At 47.0% G+C, this 25,847-nt stretch overlaps 1 protein-coding gene across 1 annotated transcript in view; it reads right to left on the reverse strand.

The window, feature by feature from the left end:
- The window catches only part of CSPG4 (chondroitin sulfate proteoglycan 4), a 98,357-nt gene that overhangs the window by 22,040 nt on the left and 50,470 nt on the right, over positions 1 to 25,847 (reverse strand). The window contains exon 5 of the mRNA XM_075208267.1: positions 25,281 to 25,457. Coding sequence (XP_075064368.1) covers positions 25,281 to 25,457 — 177 coding nt within the window. The remainder of the gene's footprint in view (positions 1 to 25,280; positions 25,458 to 25,847) is intronic.

Raw genomic sequence — 25,847 nt, forward strand, 5'->3', positions numbered from 1 at the left:
GCGGAAGAGGTCTGCTGAGCCTGTCCACGATGTGGGGTAAGTAAGGCTGGGGAGCAGCATGCGCCCGTGCAAACCATCCAGACGGGGCGACCCTTGGAGCTGCTTATGATTGATTACGTCCTGGTTGGGGAGTCAAGTAGTGGTCATAGCTACGCGTTGGTCATGACCGACCACTTTACGAAGTTCACCGTCGTCGTGCCCACACAAAACCAGACTGCGGAAGCAGCTACGCGCGCCATTGTGGAGCACTTCATTCGGAGATATGGGTGCCCGGAGCGGATTCACTCGGATCAGGGAGCCTGTTTTCAGGGACGCCTCATGGAGGGTCTGTGTGACACTTATGGGGTACAGAAGTCCCGGACCACTCCTTATCACCCTCAAGGTAATGGCGCCTGTGAAAGGTTCAATCGGACCTTGCTGCAAATGCTCAGGGCTCTGGAGGCTGGGCAAAAGAACCGCTGGCCGGAGTTCGTGCAGGACTTGGTGTGGGTATACAATAACCGGGTACATAGTACCACCGGTTATACCCCATACTTCCTTTTGTTTGGGCGGCCTGGAAGGGAGTGGCGTGATTTGGAGTTGTCCGTCCCCGAAGAAGCGGACAGTTGGACTCCCAGCGGCTGGGTGACCGAGCAGAGGAGGAAGCTGAAGATTGCCGGGGACGTGGTTAGGGGGCAGCTACGGTCCAAAGTCCATCACGGACCAACCAACAGCAGGGCTTCCCCCTTCGTAGTGGGTCAGCGAGTACTGGTAAGAGTTAAGAGGCTGGGAAATAAACTCAGCGATCGGTGGGAAGTGTTGCCACATGTAGTGCAACGGCGCATGGCTCCTGACCTTCCTTTGTATGAGGTGGTTCCTGCGGAAGGGACTGGAAGACCGCGGGTGCTACATCGGAATATGTTACGTCCCTGTGGTTTTCTGGATTTGCCTTCCGACGTCCAGGAGAGAAGTGAGCCAGATCTTATACCCGCCCCGACGGGGGTGGATTGGTGGGCACCAATGACCACCGAAGACGTTGTTACTCCGGATGCTACTCCAGTGAACATGGACCTTCCGACACCGCCGCTTCAACCTAGAAGATCGCAGCGACCGAACTTGGGCCAGCCTGGAGAACGTTATACTGACCCGGATTTCGTGTGGACCAGGGTTTTGTCGGCAGGGACTGCCGACATTAAAAAGGGGGGAAATGTGGAGGACTTACCTGGCCGGGGCCGTCGTCATCCCTCGGGCGGCGGTTCCCTCAGTTCAGCTGGGACGGTGAGCCAATCAGGGCTCACCTCCCGGCCATTTCAAAAGGCAAAATGGCGGCGGACCAATCCGGGCCCGCCATGTCATCACGTGGCGTCGCGTCGACGCTACGTGATGACGTTAGCGCGGCGCTGACTATTTAAGTCGGCGCGCGCGCCGCCATGTTCAGTTCATCGGCGGAGAGAGCAGGAAGAGGACGTGTCGCGGAGAGCTGCTGGATCAAGACAAGAAGAGAAGACAGCGGAGACCAGCAGTGGCGGCAGAGAGCCCTTGTTAGGGCTAAGAGCGCCTCTGCTGCCTGAAGACCGGCGTGATCAAGACAAGAAGCCGACGGCAGAGCGTGGAAGCAGCGGCAGACGGGGAAGGAGTCCAGGAGAAGCTCCCCGAAGACAGCACCAGGTAAGGCCTTGCCAGGCAACTCCTCTCCCGGGCCCACGCCCGCAGCACATTCAGTAAAGTCGGGCACTAGGCCCGTGGGCACCGTCGGGTACAAGGCCCGTTGGCACTAACGTAGGGGCACAAGGCCCAGGGACCTGGGCACTAGGCCCCAACAAAGTTAGTGGGCCAGTAGGCCATAGTATTGATGATAAAGGGGACAAGCCCCTATTAGTTAGACAGGGGGCGTGAGAGCCCCAGGTACAAGGGCACAAGGCCCTTAGGTAGTTAGTGGCCTAGAGGCCATAGAAAGGCCAGAGGGCCTGGTTAGGGGCTGGTAGCCCGTAGGCTATTAAGGGCACAAGGCCCTCAGTCAGTTAGGGAGGCCACAGGCCTCAGGCAGGGGCTAGGACCCCTAGGTAGTAGGGCATAAGGCCCTAGTGAGTGGGCTCAGAGCCCTGAGTTAGAGAGGGGGCTGAGGCCCATGAAACAGAGCAGAAGGCTCTGTGTGTAGCTGGGCAGAGACCCATGGTGTGTAGGGCATAAGGCCCTGGTGGTGTGTGGTAGAGGCGTGAGGGCCTCGTGAGTGTAGGCGCGGTCCTGTGTGAGGTGAGCACACGTAGTTAGGGGGTACAGTAGAGCGGAGGCTCCTGTGGTGCTGTAGCAACCTGCTGGTTGGCTAACAGCGGTGTGCTCTGGTAAGTAGCGTGCAAAGTACTGTATACTGTATTTATTCTGTCTGTGCGGCGAGTATAGTTTACATTACGGTATTTTGGGGTGTGCTACATAACTGTGTCCAGGGGCAAGACGTCAGGCCCCCATTAAAGGTAGGCTCTTGTTCCCTGTGTTTCCTGTGCTAACCCGTGTTGTGGGGACAAGTGTAGTTACCAGCATACACATAGTCAGGGGAGAACACACGTAGTTTCCCTGTCCCTTAGGTCCCCGGGGTCACACTGGTACCCAGAGGGGGTGGCTGAGTGAGTCGGTGGCAGTGCAGCACACCTTGAGGCAGTTCCAGGGGCGGCCGTGGTTCTGATCAAGGGTCCTCAAGGCCGGTTCCGTGCAGGTGGACCTGTGGTTCCGGACGTAGGGACACGTGTGAGATACCCGAGTACAGGCAGTCGGGCGGTTCAGTTCGATCGGCTGTTCCGTGCGGCAGTCGGCCCGCGGGTTAGTGTGCTGTTCTACTGAGCCTCAGCCGGGCTTAAAGAACCGGTCCTTAGGGTCCATGGGTGACCCCATAGCAAAAAGGCAGCTTCTTGGTACGACCTGGGTGAGGGGGTTAGGAACCGCCCTCCGGTTTAGGCTGTGAACACCGGCTGCGTTCCCCATAGCGTGTAAGTGAGCAGTTCCGTTAGTGCACCACACCTAGTTAGTCATAGTGGTTTGACTTAGTTGCGTTGCCGACCATTAGAACGTTGTTAGGGTCGGGTCGCTGTTGTAGTCAGTCCAGTTTTGTGGGTGCCATCTTAGTCTCACGGAGAGCGTAGAGGGAGGCTGTGTGTTCTTGTCATCCGCAGGAGTCGGGAAGGTGCAGGAGAACCGGATCGGAAGTGGGAGTGTCCCGGTGAGTATCACGCTCGATTCCCCCTTTCGGTTAGGCCCTCACCGGCAGGTGTGTGAGGTACTTGAGGCGGGATTAGTCCTCGGACTAGTCTTGGCCTTCAGTGCCTGTAGTCCCCCGCGTCTTGGCAAGAACAAAGTGAGGAGGCGGCAAGTGAGCTTGGACTGACCGTGTCCTTGTTCTTTGCCGTAGTCTCGGACAGCCCTTACCTGGTAGGCACGGCCGTAATCTCTGTCTCTTTCGTAGAGGGACGTGATTGGAGGTGGCGGGTTGCGGCTGCGGATCTGCTGGGATTGGATCGCAGCTGGGATATTGGAGGCGGACTGGAGGTGACCATCGTTTACAAGGTAAGTTCTTTTGTGTTGCGTCTGTCCCTGTCTTTCCCCGCAGGGGGCGTTACAGTAACATATATACAAATTTTGCCTGGACAACCATTGTACAGTATGCGGCTCTCTAATCATGACTGATCAGAATAGAATGGATTAGATCAGACGCCATGGGCAGACCTGGGAGTGCTGAGTTGTTATATATCATAGTTGTCTTGAAAGACACCACAGTGCTATGCAACACCAACAGTATGGAAAACAGGAGAAACATAAAACAGGGCCATAAAGGATAGACAAAAAAGGGTAGGGAGGGCCCTGTTCGTGAGAGAATTTATAATCTAGTGGCAATATTGTGACTCAGTCATTTGTCAGTCACCTGAATGACTCAATCTGTGCAATCTGATCTTCACATCTGATGAAAATGCTCATTGACATGTTCAATCAGATTGCAAATTGTGTCCAGCATTAAGTATTTTAATATGGGTCAGGCAATAAATCCCGAGGACAATATGAGCCTGAATGTTCTCACTGGACATGAGGAAACTTTGTGACTTTGTAATAATAGACATGTCCAACGTGTCCATCCTGTGTGTGTCCAGTGAGCTGTATGCTGCATGATATATGGTGATGTCACAGTCACCAATCATTAGCATACTCACCAGTGATAGGTCATTAAGGACTTCATATGAGTGCTTTGGGAAATCTTTCTCATCACCTTCTATATGGAACTGATGGCAAGAAAAGTGTTCTGAAAATACTGTCTGCTGTTCTCATGGGCAGTCGTGAACACTGCACTATTATTGGTTAAGGTCTGATCTGTGCCTTTACTCCCTGTGTGAACAACAGATGTGTGAAGGCTCAGGCATGCATGATCTCTGCGCCCGCAATATTTGTAGAAAGCTTTTCTTGTTTCTTATTTCATGCGGAATGCAATATGAGAAAATAACACCAGGGTTCTTGTGTGAAAGAGACTGAAGGGTACACATTCACGGGTGGCTTGACATACGCCTTTGGTACATGGCATCGTAACCACCAGAAGGATAAGGCAGTTTGAATACAAGTCTAAGGGGCATATTTAATAAAGCACGATAGTGCTTTTAACAGGTCATTAAGGTGTCCTCTGCAAATTTATTAAGGGTGCATCGCAGCAGATATCATGGATATCTGCTGCTTTGCATTCCTCTTCGTTTTTGCGAGCAGTCACCATTCAACAGAATGGTGACTGCTCCTGGCCGCAATCTAACAAGTCCCAAAAAAACATTTTTTTCGGGAACTTGTCATGTTAATGTACGCCAGCTGAAGCTGGCGTACATCATCGGAATTGAAGAAATCTAATGCTGTCAGCTCTGCTCTTCGGAGCAGAGCTGGACAGCGCATGTGTGGAGGGATCACATGATCCCTCCCTGTCACTCAGCGCGCTCTCTCTGCAACTATCGTTGCAGAGACAGAGAGGGGATCTGTGTGCGCATGTCCAGTTCTTGGAACTGGACATGCGCAATTGAAGAGTGAAGAGAAGACCTGGAGACAGTGCTTCCGAAGAAGGGGGTAAGTATGATTTTTTTTATCACTGAAACAGCAGTTTTTCGGAAATGCTGTTTCTGTGCAGGGCTGTACATAAATGTGAGAAATAGTTCAATCCTTATCATTGCGATAAGGATTGAAAACTACTTTTCACTTTATGTGAATATTGATATAAATAGTGGTGAATTGATCATTGCCAAACGTAGTTACAATACTCATTTTAACAATTGTGAAACCTCCTATGAAAGCAGCAGTTGCATTTTCGGTTCATCCAGTATTTGTTAAAGTCGCTGAGAATTTTATCTCAGTGTTTTGGTAAATGTGCATCATCCATTGACAGAAGGACTATATACAGGACCAATGTTAAACTGCCGAGTCTACATTAGATTGAGGGGTCTATTTATTATGACCCTGCGTTATGGAAGATTTCCTATTATTGCCTATTGCAGGGATAGAAAATCTTCTATTGGACAATTTAAGAATAAGAGGTCACCAAGGCAGCTAGGCCATGCACAGTCCCCCGGTGATACTGTCGGCAGCGGTAAGAGCAGTTTTACCGCTCACAAGGAAGGTATTATTTACTGCACAAGTTCTAAAAATAAGTGTAGGTTATCTAAGGGTCTTACATGATGCGCCACATGACTCTCTATTGTGCCTGCTGTAAAGGAAACCTTTATCTGTATACTGGATATTGTATCATTCATGAAGAGATGAGTGATCAAACTATATGTGCTGAAAATGCTTACAATTTTAATGATCTTTTAACTGAAAAGATAAAACCAGCCAACTGCCTTATATGCACAGAAAGATATAGGACATGTTTGACTGGTTTATTTGCTAATTATATATTTGTTTATGCTGGGAAACTACTTTCTAGTCTGCATTGCTGCTTCACAGCAAAAGGGGCGCTGGCTTCCATGGTAACCACAGTGCAATCTGTGTAAAGTTTGTATGTTGTCCCCGTGTTTTCGTGGGTTTGCTGTGTGCTCTGGTTTCCTCCCACAGTCCAAAAACATAGTCCATACTTACCTACTTTTAAAACCTCCCTAGGTCATGTGACAAGTGCATAACGGGGGACAGGGCTTAATGACACAATTGTATCATTAAGCCCCTCCTCCATCAAGACCCCAGAGGATGTCGACTCTTCCGGGAGTCCAGGAGGACTCCCCAAAATTTGGGAAACTCCCAGAAATTCCGGGAGACTAGGCACAGTCGGTTTAATTACTTCTGACTAAATTGACCCGTCCGTGTGTGCGTTTGTCTGTCATTAGTAGAAAATTAGATTGTAAGCTCCGCTGTGGCAGGGACTGATGTGAATCAGTAAGCATATACTTACTGTACATGGCTGTGTAATATAGTGGTGTTAGATAAATAAATTATAATAGTATTTTTCTTAAAATATATTTGGGAGACCCGAACTGGGATATGTTTTGGGTCAGTAAGAATATATCTTGTTATCTTCTATATATTATTGGTTTATTTGTTCCAAGTAAATATAATATCTAATTATGCCTTCTATATTGACAAATGTACTACAGAAGCCACCTCATCTAAAGAGAAAGGAAGTCAGCTTTGATATATTCACACAGTACACACCAGCTCACTGCATTAGTACATGCTTTAATAAGGAAGGAGCACCCTTTCAACTTTGGGTGTCACCCTTTTACATTTTTCATGAAGAACTTGATTCTCTTTTAAGTTTTTTTTTATCCTCATGGTTTACCACCGCTAATCCACCTTTTTGTCTATGTCTCCATTGATTGTATGAATGGTGTAGTTTATATGTGGATGTTGTATGTAATATAGATAAATATAGCCTGGTTAACCAAAACTGCACTTCCATCATGTATGGGCACCAAAATAAGATGGATATATAGGCCTTATGCAAGATGATATCTACACAAAACAGATACTATAAATATACCATGTAGCTATTTAAGCATAAAGAAATATGTGCTGACGTTTTCCTTTTTACAGCCTCTGTGAACTGTAAAACAACGTTTCCCATCTCTCTGACAATTGGTTTCCATTGGGTGTTATCAATATTTATTTCTTAACAAGCTTGATAAGCTAATGAAATGCTTCCTGCTGAAACAGAATCTAATTTTATAGTCCTGTTAAAATGGTGACAATATCACAATAACAGCAACTACTTTGTAGTACTAGAGTTTTGTTTTTATTGCACAAAACACACAAGTTGCGTACAGTTGTTACCAAGGAAATAATGAAACCTCTTGCTAAGCAACATGTTTTGTGTGTCTTCATACTCCAGTGATTCACAACCAATGTGTCAAGACACAGGGACTGCTACACACATGAAGGGTCACAGGTATCACATATCTCTTATGAAGTGAGATTTTGATTGTGTACACATTTATTATGGGAGGGGCATAGACAAATGAACTGGTCAGCTTAAATCAAGATAGTGGTATTCTGCATCATCATCATTTATTTATATAGCGCCACCAATTCCGCAGCGCTGTACAGAGAACTCACTCACATCAGTCCCTGCCCCATTGGGGCTTACAGTTTAAATTCCCTAACATACACACAGACTAGGGTCAATTTTGTTAGCAGCCAATTAACCTACTAGTATATTTTTGGAATGTGGGAGGAAACCGGAGCACCCAAAGGAAACTCACGCAATTACAGGGAGAGCATATAAACTCCTCACAGATAAGGCCGCGGTCAGAAATTGAACTTATGACCCCAGTGCTGTAAGGCAGCAGTGCTAACCACTTAGCCACCGTGCTGCCCTAGGCTGGAACCTGGTGGATATCGGGTGAAGTATGGCACAACGGAGAATAATACACCACTGGTAAACACAATAAGCTACACTTTCCATTTTAAATGGAGTTCTGGTTACTTGGACAGTTGGTTTGTATATATGATTAATCTCTGATAATGTTGGGGAATGGCTTTAATAGATAAAAAAAAAAAGACATATTCAAAATAATAACGTAACCACACACCATTCAGTTTACCAACTGATCATAATGCAATATTTTAAAACACCTTGTAGGGATACTTTGCTGCTGAGCCAATGCATATAAGCACCTCATGCAAAATACTGTCCTGTCAGACTTTAGAGCACTATAAGACCATCATGTAATATTTCCATAATTTTATTACAACATACTTTTTTGCATTAATAATTACCAACTTGTAAAGACCAGAGAATGAACATAGATAACAGGAATTGCATGAAATAGGCATAAAACAAGGAATTGTATTGTGCAGTTGGTAAATACTGAACGTTTCCAGAAAAAAATCTCTAAAACCTAGGGCTGTCCCCAGAAATTAAGGGCAGTTGGCAACTAATTATGAAGTAGAACTTTTTTTAGACGTGTAGGCAACAATAATTTCATCCTTATGATTATTATCCTTTAGGCACCACAAGAGTTCCGCAGCGCCGTACAATGCACAAACAATAGACAGTACAGGGTAAAACATTACTGAGCAGCAAACAAAAATACCAACACTTCAGAAGCTCCAGGCAGGCTAATGCAGAAAAGATGGAGCAGAAGAGTAGGTAGGGACACACGAGGGAAGAGGGCCCTGCTCAAATGAGCTTACATCCTAAGGGAGGGTGAACAAAACTCAGGTACAAAAGGGAGCCAGTTGACGTAAAGGGAGAGAAGACGGGACGGGAGGAGGGAGGGGAGAACGGGTTAGGTGGAAGGTTGGTAGGCATTTAGGAACAGGTGGGTTTTTAGTGCCCGTTTGAAGGAGCTTAGAGTGGGAGAGAGACAGATGGAGCAAGGGAGGTCATTCGAGTGAAGGGGGGTTGCACGGGAGAAGTCTTGGATTCTGGAGTCGGAAGAGGTAATCAGAGTGGAGGATCATGTTTAGAACCTGCCGCCTGCATGGAGTGAAGGTAGCAATTGTGTGGACTATATCATCTAATATTTCATGCCTTAGTGATGTGACTAGTAACTACCGAATGAATAGGTTGCATGCCCATGAATATTAGTTCAGCAATACCAGCCAGATGTAATGCCATTTAATATAGTGCATGCGTGTGGTATTGAAGGGGTGGTTTTAGGTAAGGGGACTAGGCATGCTCCAAGTGACATGACGGCACGCCCATGCAGCGTGGCAGTACCACTTTCTTTTTTTGTTGTCCTGGTTTGGGACAAAAAAAAGAAGAGGTTTTGGTCAACCACACAGGCACATACAACTTATAGTACAGTCTTCACAAATGAAGAGCAGAGGATGATATTTTAAAAACATACAAATCATACTTACCAACTTTTGAAATTTGTCTTCCGGGAGACTGCCGGGGGAGGTGGGCGTGATGGGGGGTGGGGCTCCAAAATCGCGTCATTTTGGACCCGCTGGTGAATCGCTGCGTTTTGGATCTAATTCTGCCCACTTGGAAGTGGGCAGATCCGGGAGATTGCCACACTCTCCCGGGAGTCTGTGAGACTCTCGCAAAATGCGGGAGTCTCCCGGAATGTTGGAAAGTGTCTATAATATAAATGTCTAGTGGCGTGTGTTAGTCTGTCTGTCTGTGTGTGTGTGTGTGTAAAAAATAAAACCAAGCTGCAGCGCCACCTGCTGGGCGGAGTTATACACTGACCTACTAAATTCTTAGTGTGTGTGGAAAAAAAAATTCAGAAAGGGCTGAAATTTGGTATACTAAGATGTTTTTAATTTGTTAATTTAATTTGTTAATTGTTAAAAGTGTTTATAAAGATTTAAAAAAAATATATATATATTTCTTGAAGGAGAAGTGACAGTTGGGAGTGGTTGGTGGTTGCCGGGGGTGACAGTGGGGAGTGGTTGGTGGTTGAGGCCTGGGCTATGGCCCAAATGCATGACAAGAACCTTTTTAACACCTTAAGTAGCTTGATTTGACTAGAATGCATGAGTATCATGCACGGGTTAACTTGTAATACAAATATGTATTTTACAGCATACAGTGTTTCCTACTCGGCTCCAGTCCCATATCTTTCTGCTAGATGACCAGACCTATTTCCAGTGTTTACCTATATATAATAAAATGCATTTGAGACCTGTCTGAGCAAAAGCCGTTAATGTAAATGACATCAACACTAAATATAATGCATGCTTGTCTGCAGCAGAGCCAGGGGATAGTTTGTTTATTGCTCCAGCACTCCCACTGGTGTCAGAGTGTCAGTGAGTCAAAAAGAGAAAGCAAGAGGAACTACACACCCTTCCTAACCGAGTGAGCGGTAAGAGCGACCCCTAGTGGTGATGTCAGGATTTGATCCTACTCCTATTTCCTTCTATTTACGCTGGTGTGGTAAGAAAAACTGCGTCTAGTATTTAGTTTGTAAGTATTCTTTCTAATAAATGATTCAGTTTGTTGGGTTACTGCCAAGGGCAAACACCATTGGCTGTACAATGGAACAGTAACATAAGAAATCCTCCCAGAAGACAAGAAGGAGATTCTATAAAGATGTTGATCCAAGCACACATTTGTAAAGTTGTGGAAACTAGACTTAAATAAACAGGAACCAGATGTGAATGGATATTTCAAATAACTTAATACAAGTAATGAAAGTAAGCAATGGCAGCAGTTTAATTACACAGTAACTCTCTTTTCAGCATAAACTAAGACCCCTTTGTTATTTCTATTTTTATGGGCAGCATGGTGGCTATTACATCTGCATTACAGCACTGGGGTCATGAGTTCAATTCCTGTCCATGGCCTTATCTGTGTGGAGTTTGTATGTTCTCCCTGTGTTTGCGTGGGTTTCCTCCGGGTGCTCCGGTTTCCTCCCACACTCCAAAAACATACTAGTAGGCTAATTGGCTGCTAACAAATTGACCCTAGTCTGTGTGTCCCTCTGTGTGTGTGTGTATGTGTGTTAGTGAATTTAGACTGTAAGCCCCAATGGGGTACGGACTGATGTGAGTGAGTTCTCTGTACAGCGCTGCAGAATTAGTGGCGCTATATAAATAAATGATGATAAGGCTTTCTGCTTGCCACAAAACAGTTCTGGGTTTCAGCATCTACAATCCTTTTCAACTACAGTCTCTTTTTTTATGGGCCAAGTAGCAGGATAATCAGTCCGTGTGTGGTCAGCGTTAGCGACATCAGTCATTTTGCTTGTTATGGAGCAATCTGCAGCGTTATTTTAATAGGCTTTTTGCCAGGAAGTGCCCTTAGGAAAGACTCCTTTCCAACAATCATAGTTGGCTAGATGTACATCATATATTTAGCTTTATCCCAAGGAATCACAAATTCCCAAATATTATTTATTAACCTTTAAACATATGCAGCGTTTCACAGAGAATGTGTAATTATTCACCTGACTCCACAAATATGCATAACAATCAGAAGCCAACAAATTTCATGGGACCTCCAACTAAATGGCAAGTTACGCCTGACAGCCAAAAAAAATATCTGTAATAAGTGATCTGTATGTTTATCTAACCCCCAAAATAAAGCCAACTGGAGTTAGGAAGAAAACTTATTAATTAATATCATGGTTAATCTTGCACCAGATCATTGAACCACCAAGTATGCAGAATGATACCTTTTTGCAGAATGAATAGCTGTGCCCTTCCCTTATTGTTATTATATTATTAATTAGTTATTTGTATGTTATGCAACACTATACTGGGTTTATTGTACACTCCCTTTGCATTCATATGTGTATTTTCTACTAACAATAAAATACTAAATAAAAATAAAATAATATAACATGTATATGTGTATTACACAAGTGACATGAATATATATAAAATATCCAGTAAAATATAGTCAAGTCCATAAATATTGGGACATCGACAGAATTCTCATATTTTAGCCTCTATACACCACCACAATGGTTTTGAAATGAAACTAACAAGATGTGCTTTAACTGCAGACTTTCAGCTTTAATTTGAGGGTATTTACATCCAAATCAGGCGAACAGTGTAGGTATTACAACGGTTTCTATATGTGCCTCCCACTTTTTAAGGGACCAAAAGTAATGGGACAATCGACGCAGAAGCTATTTCATGGAAATGTGTGGGCTTTTCCCTCGTTATTTCATCATCAATTAAGCAGATAAAAGGTCAGTTGTTGACTCTAGGTGTGACATTTGCATTTGAAATAAGATCCAAAGAGCTGTCACTATCAGTGAAGAAAGCCATCATTAGGCTGAAAAATCAAAACGCATTACTCTGAGAATGTATATCATTACATTCTCAGAGTAGTGATGTCACTCTTGTAAAATCTAACTGGTACCTGGAGAGTATTGTCACATGACTCATTCTGATAGTGTTCCATAATGGCATGTATAACCGATGGTGAAGGGGCAACACTTTTGCCTCTGTAATGAATTTTTTTAAAATTTGAACCCACTGTGCTACCAGTAACTGGAAGGGAATTCACGGATCACTGTCCCAGAAACTAGCCTCACTAACCAGATGCTGACTGTACAGAAGGACAGGACATGAATCCCAGTCAGTGTAGTAGCAGAATGTATAAGAAGCCACTGTCAGGGTCAAAAGCAAACAAGCAGAAACAAGAACAAGTCATGTCAGCATCAGAGTCAGACACAGGGCCGCTGAGAGGGGGCGGGTACTAATTACCCGGGCCCGGGCATGTCAGGGGGCCCGTCCCGGGCCCTTGCACCGACGTTTTGTTTTTTTCAAAACTACATTTTATTTATTTTTTTTGCGGCGGGGGGGAGGGGGGGGGGGTTGCTCAGTCGTTAAAAAAAACAACCATACTCACGTGATCGCGGCACCGGTGTCCCTCCTCTCTGCTGCTCTGTGCTCCATTCAGACTGAATGCCGGGTGTGACGCCATCATGTCACGTCCAGCATTCAGTCAGTCTGGAGAAATGGAGCACAGAGAAGCAGAGAAGACCAAGAAAGAAGAGAGAAGAAAAGGTAAGTGAAGGGAGGAAAACAGGGGGAGGGGGGGGCACAGAGGGGTTAAAAAACGAGGTGAGGCACAGAGAGGTTAAAAAACGAGGGGGGGCACAGAGGGATTAAAAAACGGGAGGGGGCAGCATAACACAGAGGGGTTAAAAAATGGGGGGGCGGCATGGCACAGAGGGGTTAAAAAACGAGGGGGGGCATGGCACAGAGGGGTTAAAAAACGGGGCAGCATGGCACAGTGGGGTAAAAAACAGGGGTCAGCATGGCACAGTAGGGTTAAAAAACGGGGGGCAGCATGGCACAGTGGGGTTAAAAAGGGGGGGAGGCATGGCACAGTGGGGTTAAAAACCGGGGCAGCATGGCACAGTGGGGTTAAAAACGGGGGGCAGTCATGACACAGTTAAAAAATGGGGGGGGGGGCATGTCACAGTGGGGTTAAAAAACAGGGGGTTGCATGTCACAGTGGGGTTAAAAAACGGGGGCAGCATGGCACAGTGGGGTTAAAAAACGGGGGGCAGCATGGCACAGTGGGGTTAAAAAGGGGGGGAGGCATGGCACAGTGGGATTGAAAATGGGGGGGAGGAGCAGCATAGTATAGTGTGATGAAGGGGAGCCAGGTGAAGGGGGCAAAAGCAGCATGGAGGGCGCAGTGTAATCATAAGGCATAGCGATGATGAAGGGGCACATTATTGTAATATTGGAGCTGGAGGAAGGCCTAATTATTAATCGTGGGTGGTATTGATTTAACGCCAGGGTTGTTTGGAATTATCTAAATGTAGCCTTTTTTTCCAAATAAGGCCCCCAGCATTCCAGGATCCAGACAAACCGCAACTAAACAAACCTGCAGCCACAGGTGGTGAAAGAGAGAAGAACAGGTAGGAGAGAGCAGGACAGTAGGTAAAATGTTGTGATTCTAGTAGGGACAATGGCAATTTTTGGTGAGTGTTGTGCCCAATGTAAGGTGCAGGCCAAGACTGAACTCTTTGTGTACACATTGCATTCTTTCTATACTACACTGTGGTGCTAGATGTCCTGAAAGTCAGGAGTGCTTGGACATATGTGACGCTCCAGCGAATTGAGAGCCTAGTGATTTTGATGTGTTAGCCACGCCCCAATGGCGCACAGCTGCTGCGGGAGAGAGGAGGCTGCTGGGTCCCGGTGCCCTGCGGATTGGTAATGTTCTGTGTTCTTTCCTTCTTTTTTATATGGCTGGCCCATGACAGAGGAGTTAGAGGGATCGTGATAGCGGGGCAGAGGAGGGTGACAGCAGGGAAGAGGAGAGGCAGAGGAGGGTGACAGCAGGAGAGTGACAGTGGGGCAGAGGAGGGTGACAGCGGGGCAGAGGAGGGTGACAGCAGGAGAGTGACAGCGGGGCAGAGGAGAGTGACAGCGGGGCAGAGGAGAGGCAGAGGAGAGTGACAGCGGGGCAGAGGAGAGTGACAGCGGGGCAGAGGAGAGGCAGAGGAGAGTGACAGCGGGGCAGAGGAGAGTGACAGCGGGGCAGAGGAGAGGCAGAGGAGAGTGACAGCGGGGAAGAGGAGAGGCAGAGGAGGGTGACAGTGGGGCAGAGGAGGGTGACAGCGGGGCAGAGGAGGGTGACAGCAGGAGAGTGACAGCAGGGCAGAGGAGAGTGACAGCGGGGCAGAGGAGAGTGACAGCGGGGCAGAGGAGAGTGACAGCGGAGCAGAGGAGAGGCAGAGGAGAGTGACAGCGGGGCAGAGGAGGGTGACAGCAGGAGAGTGACAGTGGGGCAGAGGAGAGTGACAGCGGGGCAGAGGAGAGGCAGAGGAGAGTGACAGCGGGGCAGAGGAGAATGACAGCGGGGCAGAGGAGAGTGACAGCGGGGCAGAGGAGAGGCAGAGGAGAGTGACAGCGGGGCAGAGAAGAGGCAGAGGAGAGTGACAGCAGGGCAGAGGAGAGTGACAGCAGGGCAGAGGAGAGGCAGAGGAGAGTGACAGCGGGGCAGAAGAGAGTGACAGCAGGGCAGAGGAGAGGCAGAGAAGAGTGACAGCGGGGCAGAGGAGAGGCAGAGGAGGGTGACAGCAGGAGAGTGACAGTGGGGCAGAGGAGGGTGACAACGGGGCATAGGAGGGTGACAGCAGGAGAGTGACAGTGGGGCAGAGGAGACTGACAGTGGGGCAGAGGAGAGGTAGAGGAGAGTGACAGCGGGGCAGAGGAGGGTGACAGCAGGAGAGTGACAGTGGGGCAGAGGAGGGTGACAGCAGGAGAGTGACAGTGGGGCAGAGGAGAGTGACAGCGGGGCAGAGGAGAGGCAGAGGAGAGTGACAGCAGAGCAGAGGAGAGGCAGAGGAGAGTGACAGCGGGGCAGAGGAGAGTGACATTGGGGCAGAGGAGAGTGACAGCGGGGCAGAGGAGAGGCAGAGGAGAGTGACAGCGGGGCAGAGGAGAGTGACAGCGGGGCTGAGGAGAGTGACAGCGGGGCAGAGGAGAGGAAGAGGAGAGTGACAGCGGGGCAGAGGAGAAGCAGAGGAGAGTGACAGCGGGGCAGAGGAGAGGCAGAGGAGGGTGACAGCGGGGCAGAGGAGGGTGACAGCAGGAGAGTGACAGTGGGGCAGTGGAGAGTGACAGCGGGGCAGAGGGGAAGCAGAGGAGAGTGACATTGGGGCAGAGGAGAGGCAGAGGAGAGTGACAGCGGGGCAGAGGAGAGGCAGAGGAGAGTGACAGCGGGGCAGAGGAGAGTGACAGCGGGGCAGAGGAGAGGCAGAGGAGAGTGACAGCGGGGCAGAGGAGAGTGACAGCGGGGCAGAGGAGAGGCAGAGGAGAGTGACAGCGGGGAAGAGGAGAGGCAGAGGAGGGTGACAGTGGGGCAGAGGAGGGTGACAGCGGGGCAGAGGAGGGTGACAGCAGGAGAGTGACAGCAGGGCAGAGGAGAGTGACAGCGGGGCAGAGGAGAGTGACAGCGGGGCAGAGGAGAGTGACAGCGGAGCAGAGGAGAGGCAGAGGAGAGTGACAGCGGGGCAGAGGAGGGTGACAGCAGGAGAGTGACAGTGGGGCAGAGGAGAGTGACAGCGGGGCAGAGGAGAGGCAGAGGAGAGTGACAGCGGGGCAGAGGAGAATGACAGCGGGGCAGAGGAGAGTGACAGCGGGGCAGAGGAGAGGCAGAGGAGAGTGACAGCGGGGCAGAGAAGAGGCAGAGGAGAGTGACAGCAGGGCAGAGGAGAGTGACAGCAGGGCAGAGGAGAGGCAGAGGAGAGTGACAGCGGGGCAGAAGAGAGTGACAGCAGGGCAGAGGAGAGGCAGAGAAGAGTGACAGCGGGGCAGAGGAGAGGCAGAGGAGGGTGACAGCAGGAGAGTGACAGTGGGGCAGAGGAGGGTGACAACGGGGCATAGGAGGGTGACAGCAGGAGAGTGACAGTGGGGCAGAGGAGACTGACAGTGGGGCAGAGGAGAGGTAGAGGAGAGTGACAGCGGGGCAGAGGAGGGTGACAGCAGGAGAGTGACAGTGGGGCAGAGGAGGGTGACAGCAGGAGAGTGACAGTGGGGCAGAGGAGAGTGACAGCGGGGCAGAGGAGAGGCAGAGGAGAGTGACAGCAGAGCAGAGGAGAGGCAGAGGAGAGTGACAGCGGGGCAGAGGAGAGTGACATTGGGGCAGAGGAGAGTGACAGCGGGGCAGAGGAGAGGCAGAGGAGAGTGACAGCGGGGCAGAGGAGAGTGACAGCGGGGCTGAGGAGAGTGACAGCGGGGCAGAGGAGAGGAAGAGGAGAGTGACAGCGGGGCAGAGGAGAAGCAGAGGAGAGTGACAGCGGGGCAGAGGAGAGGCAGAGGAGGGTGACAGCGGGGCAGAGGAGGGTGACAGCAGGAGAGTGACAGTGGGGCAGTGGAGAGTGACAGCGGGGCAGAGGGGAAGCAGAGGAGAGTGACATTGGGGCAGAGGAGAGGCAGAGGAGAGTGACAGCGGGGCAGAGGAGAGGCAGAGGAGAGTGACAGCGGGGCCGAGGAGAGTGACAGCGGGGCAGAGGAGAGGAAGAGGAGAGTGACAGTGGGGCAGAGGAGAGGCAGAGGAGAGTAACAGCGGGGCAGAGGAGAGGCAGAGGAGGGTAACAGCGGGGCAGAGGAGTGTGACAGCAGGAGAGTGACAGTGGGGCAGTGGAGAGTGACAGCGGGGCAGAGGAGAGGCAGAGGAGAGTGACAGCGGGGCAGAGAAGAGGCAGAGGAGGGTGACAGCAGGAGAGTGACAGTGGGGCAGAGGAGGGTGACAACGGGGCAGAGGAGGGTGACAGCAGGAGAGTGATGGGCAGAGGAGAGTGACAGCGGGGCAGAGGAGAGGCAGAGGAGAGTGACAGCGGGGCAGAGGAGGGTGACAGCAGGAGAGTGACAGTGGGGCAGAGGAGGGTGACAGCAGGGCAGAGGAGGGTGACAGCAGGAGAGTGACAGTGCGGCAGAGGAGAGTGACAGAGGGGCAGAGGAGAGTGACAGCGGGGCAGAGGAGAGGCAGAGGAGAGTGACAGCGGGGCAGAGGAGAGGCAGAGGAGAGTGACAGCGGGGCAGAGGAAAGTGACAGCGGGGCAGAGGAGAGGTAGAGGAGAGTGACAGCAGGGCAGAGGAGAGGCAGAGGAGAGTGACAGCAGGGCAGAGGAGAGTGACAGCAGGGCAGAGGAGAGGCAGAGGAGAGTGACAGCGGGGCAGAAGAGAGTGACAGCAGGGCAGAGGAGAGGCAGAGAAGAGTGACAGCGGGGCAGAGGAGAGGCAGAGGAGGGTGACAGCAGGAGAGTGACAGTGGGGCAGAGGAGGGTGACAACGGGGCATAGGAGGGTGACAGCAGGAGAGTGACAGTGGGGCAGAGGAGACTGACAGTGGGGCAGAGGAGGGTGACAACGGGGCATAGGAGGGTGACAGCAGGAGAGTGACAGTGGGGCAGAGGAGACTGACAGTGGGGCAGAGGAGGGTGACAACGGGGCAGAGGAGGGTGACAGCAGGAGAGTGATGGGCAGAGGAGAGTGACAGCGGGGCAGAGGAGAGGCAGAGGAGAGTGACAGCGGGGCAGAGGAGGGTGACAGCAGGAGAGTGACAGTGGGGCAGAGGAGGGTGACAGCAGGGCAGAGGAGGGTGACAGCAGGAGAGTGACAGTGCGGCAGAGGAGAGTGACAGAGGGGCAGAGGAGAGTGACAGCGGGGCAGAGGAGAGGCAGAGGAGAGTGACAGCGGGGCAGAGGAGAGGCAGAGGAGAGTGACAGCGGGGCAGAGGAAAGTGACAGCGGGGCAGAGGAGAGGTAGAGGAGAGTGACAGCAGGGCAGAGGAGAGGCAGAGGAGAGTGACAGCGGGGCAGAGGAGGGTGACAGCAGGAGAGTGACAGTGGGGCAGAGGAGGGTGACAGCGGGGCAGAGGAGGGTGACAGCAGGAGAGTGACAGTGGGGCAGAGGAGGGTGACAGTGGGATAGAGGAGAGGCAGAGGAGGGTGACAGCAGGAGAGTGACAGTGGGGCAGAGGAGGGTGACAGCGGGGCAGATAAGAGTGACAGCAGGGGCAGAAGAGGTGACAACGTGACAGAGGGCAGAGGAGGGGACAGCATGAGAGAGGGCAGAGAAGGGGACAGAGTGCAGAGGAGGGGACAGCATGACAGAGTGCAGAGGAGGGGGACAGCGTGACAGAAGGCAGAGGAGGGGGACAGCGTGACAGAGAGCAGAGGAGGGGGGACAGCGTGACAGAGAGCAGAGGAGGGGGGACAGCGTGACAGAGGACAGAGGGGGCAGTGTGAGAGAGGGCAGTGTGTCTGGATGCTGGATGCAGAGGGGGCAGTGTGTGTCTGGATGCAGAGGGAGCAGTGTGTCTGGATGCACAGGGGGCAGCGTGTCTGGATGCAGAGGGGGCAGAGTGTCTGGATGCAGAGGGGGCATTTTTGCATACAACTAAATAAGTATTTCTGTCCTGACCTAAATACTTATTACAATTTTTTGACCCAACTATTACTAAAACAGGACTGCTCAATAATTATATTGGAGGGGTGCCTTGAAAAAATTTGGAGACTCTAAGGGTGCCGCGAACTGCATAAGTTTGGGAACCACTGCCTTAATGTATGATAGCAGTAGAAAAGACTGTATTGGTTAAAGCACAGTGCAGGAAAAGTGCATGAAAATGCATTAAAAATACATCACTAAACGCATGTTAATTTTATTTGTTTTCACCCTTTTTCCCAGCACATATGTATGAATGAGCTTTTACTGTTCTTAAATTGTTTTTGATGTTATTTTTACAAACAGTGATTTTAAAAGTTCTATTTGTTACAACTGAATAACACTAACATAAGTTCATAAGGTGTCTACCAAGTGTGCTTTACAAATAGATGTGTTACATACTTGTCATCATGAGGGTTTGTTGCTTGGAGTGAAAAAGAATATTATTTATGACCAGTGAAATAAAACAAAAACATTTAAATACTTAAATTCTATTTAGGAACAATGGTGACATCTAGTGGCTAAAGGTAAGTTCTACATACATTCCTTTAAGCTCTATTTTATCATTATTTATATCTAAAATTTGTTGAAATCCAAATGCCTCTTTATAAACACTTCACAATTTGCAACTTATTATTAAGTGTTTCTCTTTGTTCATTTAACCTTGTCAGAGGTATAAGTGCATCATAAAATATTGTAATCACTGTACATATACAGTTTGTACAAATACCATGGTTTGTCCTACGGCAAATGCACTAGACTGTAAATAGTAAAATTATGTTGGTACCTTTCCAACTGAATGCACAACTTATTTTAATGAAAACATTTATACATCTGAACACATGCACACAATGGGCCTGGTTCTTTAAGGAAAGTAATGCAAAAAAACTTTTCACCTTGACTCAACAAAATCATGTCAGAGTGTAAGGGGTGCAAATTAGTTTATTATTTTGCACATAAGGAAAATACTGGCTGCTTTTTCATGTAGGACACAAATACTTGATAGATTTATTTGTACTCTGAAATTTAAAGTTACATGCCTTACACCAACTATAAATCTGTCCTTACATTTAAAATTTACCTCCCCCTCCAATGCAATATGGTTTTGCCAAGGTGCAAAGTTACTTATTTTTTTTTTGCTTTACTCTTCTTAATGAATCAGGCCCATCGCAGTGTCGGATTGGGACATGAAGGGCCCACCGGGGAAACCAATGACTGGGGCCCACCTAATACCATAAAGTGCTGCAAAGGGGGTGCTGGTGCACTCAAGACAGGAGGTTATCATTTTAGACATATACACAGGCATAACTGTGTGCACTATTGTTAGTTGCATGCAGTTCTGCCTTCACGAGCAGTATAGTGTGAAGCAGGAGATACCTCCCAACTGTCCTTGTAGTTGGACCAAATCCTGAATAAGCAAGACAGCCACAAAAATTCGGGACTGCCCCACCAGATTCAAGACAGTTGGCAGACTGTCCTGGTCTCTCCTACCTGTTCTTGTCATTTCACCACCTGTGGAAGCTGGTGTCTTAGATCAGTTTCTCCTTGTCTGGAATGTTGGGGTCCTATTGAAAAAAAAAAAAATGGGTACATGAAATTTAGAAAACTCCAACCATCCCTATAAAATCAACAGCAACCACATTTAATAATTAGGCCTCTATCCAACATTAAATTAATAGTATTCCCATTTAATAAATTAACTTATTACTCTCCCTACAAACAGCCCCAGCAATAAATTAACAGCATTTACGTTTAATATAACCATTTCCCACGACCATCCCCGGCATTAAATAATTCATATTCACATTTAATATCCCTCCTAACCAAACTCAGCCCCACATTCAGTTAATAGCAGCAAACCACCCCAGCATTAAAGGTCCTGTCACCCCATCTTAATTTAATAGGCTCCACTATTAAATTAAATAACCCACCAATAAATTAAATTGCCCCACCATCACCCCACAAATAAAATACCATCCATTAAATAATTAGCCCCCACCTAAACTCCACCATTAAATTTATAGCCTACCTCCCACCCATGTACTATTAACACAACCCCACTCCTTTCCCTCATATCACACATTATATAAAAAAAACCACTTCCTCACACATTATGGCAACCCCCTCCCCTGTCACTCACACAAATAGCAGGGCCCCCCTTCCCTGTCACTAGCACAAATAGCAGGGCCCCCTCTTCCCTGTCACTAGCACAAATAGCAGAGCCCCCTCTTCCCTGTCACTAGCACAAATAGCAGAGCCCCCTCTTCCCTGTCACTAGCACAAATAGCAGGGCCCCCTCTTCCCTGTCACTAGCACAAATAGCAGGGCCCCCTCATCCCTGTCACTAGCACAAATAGCAGGGCCCCCCCTCCCTTGTCAATCACATACATAGCAGGCCCCCTTTCCTGTCACACAAATAGCAGCCCCCCCCCTCTCCTGTTACTCACACAAATAGCAGCCCCCCCCTGTCACTCACACAAATAGCAGCTCCCCCTCCCCTGTCACTCACACAGATAGCAGCCCCCTCTCCCTTGTCACAAATAGCAGGCCCCCCTTTCATTCACACTTACCTTATTGCTGGAGCCTCCTCTCTGTGTCGCTCCATGCTCCCTGTACAATCAAAAGCAAAACAGGAAGTAGCGTGCGTTCCACGGTGGAACACACGCTACTTCCTGTTTCCTGTTTAGCGAAAGTGGCTGGTCCCTGATGAGGGATCAGCCACCCACTGCCACACTACCCCACTTTCCCCCACGTGACACCTGGCCCCCAGCCCCCACTGCCACCAATTACTCAAGGGCAGAAGAATCATTTTTTTTAGCCCCGCCCCATTACAGAAGAGGGCGGAGCTATCTAGCATCAGGGCCTACCGGTGGATCCCCCGACCCCCCACCTGCCCAGTCCGACGCTGGCCCATAGTGCCTATTTTAGAGTTGGACCCAGTGGTCCAAATGGAAATTTAGAAGTAGTGATATGGAAAATGTAAGTAAATGGAATTTGATAGTCTTACAATGAAGTCAGTAGGTGAAGTGCCAGTCTATATTGTTATCATTTACTTTTGGGCCTCACTGATTTTCCATTTAGCCTGTCTAATTGAGGCAAGTGGACCTACCATAAAAACAGAAGAGACTAACAGTATAAAGTAATAGTCTGCTTTTGAGAAAAAAAATAAAATAAATGTAAAAGTTCATTAAAATGTATTTTTTAAATACAATCTCTTACATAACTTGACCCGCTGGATAGAGAGACTCTCTAGTAGAGAGTTTTTAAAATGTACCATGCTGATGTTGGCCCAATGACATGGTGGTCGGGAAGAAATACTTGTAAAGTACGCCCACCATTTGAAAAGAGTAGGGTGCAGGTTTTTATCAGATACACATACATTTAAAGAGCAAATAAATGCTTGTCACTTTTGTAGGATAGGAACACAAGAGACAACTCATAGTGCAGTACTTCATTACAGCATATAAAAGAGTACAGAACATTGCATACTTGTAAAAGGCAAATTAATGTCGTAGTTGGGTATTAGTTCACATGTGTCAGGACTCTGGATCCCCCTTAGGTTATTCTTATATGTTAGGGGACCTTAATATCCTAGAACAAAACGAGAGGCCAAGAGGGCCATCCGACTGTAGTAATTAAAACAATAGCGATTGTATAAAAAACAACAGTAAAAGCTTATTTGTTGTCCCAATGTATGGTGTCCTTACAAATAAACTGTTCAAGTACTGGAGCTTCAGTAAGCTTCAATGGAGAAGGGACTGATGTAAATGACTACATATCCTGTGTATAGTGCTGAGTAATACCATTGGTGCTATATAAATAAACAATAATACATGTGTATGTGGGGGTATGAATACTCTGATTAATGATATAGGGTTAGATTTACAAAAAATCGTTTGGTAGCTATCTTAAATCGCCACACTTCACCGGTGATTTAGGCTGCGATGTAAAATGCCTGGCGATGTGTGGTGGATTGAAAACAACTAAACCGCCGGCGGTTTGGTCAAAACCGCCATAAAATAGCCTTGTTTTTATACCTGCTTCTGATTGGCTTGATAGCCCAAACATGCTGTTTGAGCCATCTTGCCATTCAGAACATAAAAGGAGACATCATTGGCTTATGGTGGAAATCATTATTTAATGATTAAGATGAAAAAATAATGTCTAATTAACTTATGGAGTTAAATTTTATTTTTCATTATATTAAGGTGGCAATATTATTGTATTATTATATTTTAGGGGCACTATGTAATGTCACATGTGTGCATCATAAATAATTATATCTACCATTAACAATAAAATAATACTGCCCAGTTAATATAATTATATATTCATATTCTCCCCATAATATGATACAATAATAGTTTCCCCTTAATCTAATGAAAAATAAAATTAGCCTCCCTAGTAAATCTGTGTGTTTGTACTTCCATCATGTTAAAAATCGGGATGGCGATTTGTAAAGTGGTGGTTTGTAAAACTGTGGTTTTCAGCTTTTTAACTGACGGTTTGGCCTTTGGTAAATCCGGCGGTTTTAAAACCACCATGAAAAATGCCGAAAACTGGCGGCTTCATCAAACCGCCCTTTAGCAGAACTAGCCCATAGCATTGCTAAGACAAAAACAAAGAGAAGGAAAAAACAGATGGATCAGTGAACCCTATGATCAGTGTACAAAGCTAAAACTGAAAATGGGTAAGGAAGTGATGTAAGCCATAAGACTAACTCTTAGACTATGTAATGAAGCGTACTCCTGTAATTAACGTTTGAGCAGTATTGGAATGTTACTGTGAAGAAAAAAGAAAGCTATGACTAAGCACTGCATTAACCCCTATGGTAGGAAGGAAATGAAAAAGGATATTATCATATATATATATATATATATATATATATATATATTTTTTTTTTTACTGCAATTATTAGCTCATGCTACAACAATCTAAAGAGTTATAGGCGTTGGCTCCATCATTGTTTTAGCGGGCCAAAAATAGACATTTACATTTATGGTCATATATTCCTGTACATGGTAAGGGGTTGTCTGACAACGTCGGGAAGATATGGGCTGCATAGTAATATAACTCTAAGGGGTAGAGGAAATAAGCTGGTTTACATGCATATATTTTATCTGTTCTTGCTCTTCTCACCTACGGGTCTCTTTAGTTCCCCGATATTGAGCATGATAATACTCCAAGAAATGGAATATATTTTTAAAATTACACCATTCCATTCCTCCTTCTTTCATGCCTATATTACTTTCCTATACAAAGTATAGGGTGGATGAGAAAAGAGCCATTCAATGCATTGCAAGTGTTCTTTTCATTCACATGCAATGATTAGCTCTTGTCTCCATCTGTGGTATTCAAGCAAACTAGCTCAGTGAGAACCTTATCCATTACACCAAATTAATAACGCAAAAGAAAAACACATTTTCAATATACATTTCAATTTAAAAAAGTCTCCCCAAAACTCTTGTTCACTTTATTGCTCCAGGCCTAAGCTGACTAGCCCGGTGCTCACTATAACAAACCACTAGTCTGTCAGTGTAAGTCAGACACAAAAAGCAGCATACTTTCCCCTTCCCAGTCACTACCAGCCCCATGCTGAAAACACATATTTTTAAATACGTTTTAATTGAAATAAAAACTCCTTATTCTGTTTATAGTCTAATGCTGACTAGGCTGAGCAAGTTGCCACTGGCATAAGGGCCCACTCTGCCACCTCAATAGTCCCAGTACACTCGTAAGTGGTCCCTAAGGCCCTTGCTCATTATAACAATATAATATAAATAAGGGAAAAAGCTTATCCCTTGTCTTTTTTGGGTTATTTGTCATTTTTATATATTTTTTAATATATCTTTGTTTATTATAAATGACTTGCAAATCTATTATTTGAGCTGTGAATGTTTTCGTACACTATTTTGTTTGGAAACTTCAATAAAACATTTTTGATTTAAAAAAAAAATAAGAGGGGAAAAAAACACACATGGGTGGGAGTCGACAGGAATGACAACTCTGCAATAGCACGAGGTACAAGCTGCTAGAAGACTCCAGACATGATTATATAGATAAGTAGAAATGAACCGTTTTACCATTTCGGGGAAACAAGGAGGAGCTACAAGGTACCCAGGGAATCGCAGTTGTTAACGTGATGCCAGGGGTCCCAAACTCTGTGAAATGTGGGAACTGTATCATGGAGAAAGCTCGTTATGTATTCCATTGAGGTTGTGTGCCAGATTATATTAAGAACAGCATTCCTGGAAGGTTGGGAAGCTTTCTTCCAATCACTAGTGATTTGGAGTTTTACAGCATTGCAAATGTGGCACATTAGCTTATCAGATGATAAATAAACGGATCAGATTGGCTGACTGAGTAGATTGTATGTTTTTGCATGGATTACTGATGCCTCCTTGTGATCACAAATAGCACATGAAGTGAGCTGGTTCTATATGATGGTGCTGGGTTTGTTAAGTAGTTTCACAGTTTGCCTGAACTTACCTGCAGCCCATTGTTGAGGACAACGAGAGGCTTCTCATCGTTTACTGGCTCTACCATCACACTGACTGTTACTGGCTGGCTGTGGTGGTTTACATCTGAAGCATTGGCCATAATGGTGAAACTGTCATTCCTAGTCTTACTGTCATCATGTTCATAAAATACTCGGCCTTGGTCCAGCTGGAGAGAAATGCGTAGAGTTATAGGTCTATAGTTATAGCTGTTGTACTGACATATATCACTTTTATATCAGTGTAAATATAGTATTTAAAAAATATTTCTACTTGAAGGATGGAACGTGGTCAACATTTCCCCTGTTAGTTTTCTATGGATGTTTTTGCGTTCCTTCTTTAACCTGTGGCTTGTGTACCCCAAGAGCTTCCTCAGATGGATTCAAGGGCTACTTTAATGTATTTAAATTTAACTCAAAATAACATTAGGGGGTACTTAAATAAATTTGCACACATTAGGGTAGATTAAAAAAATAAATATCACAATTTAGGGTGTATATGGTGAACATTTACCATCACATAGGCGTACATGTTAAAAAACATCCAGCCACCATTACCT

This window comes from Mixophyes fleayi, chromosome 4 (genome assembly GCF_038048845.1).
Source record: "Mixophyes fleayi isolate aMixFle1 chromosome 4, aMixFle1.hap1, whole genome shotgun sequence".
Lineage (NCBI taxonomy): Eukaryota > Metazoa > Chordata > Amphibia > Anura > Limnodynastidae > Mixophyes > Mixophyes fleayi.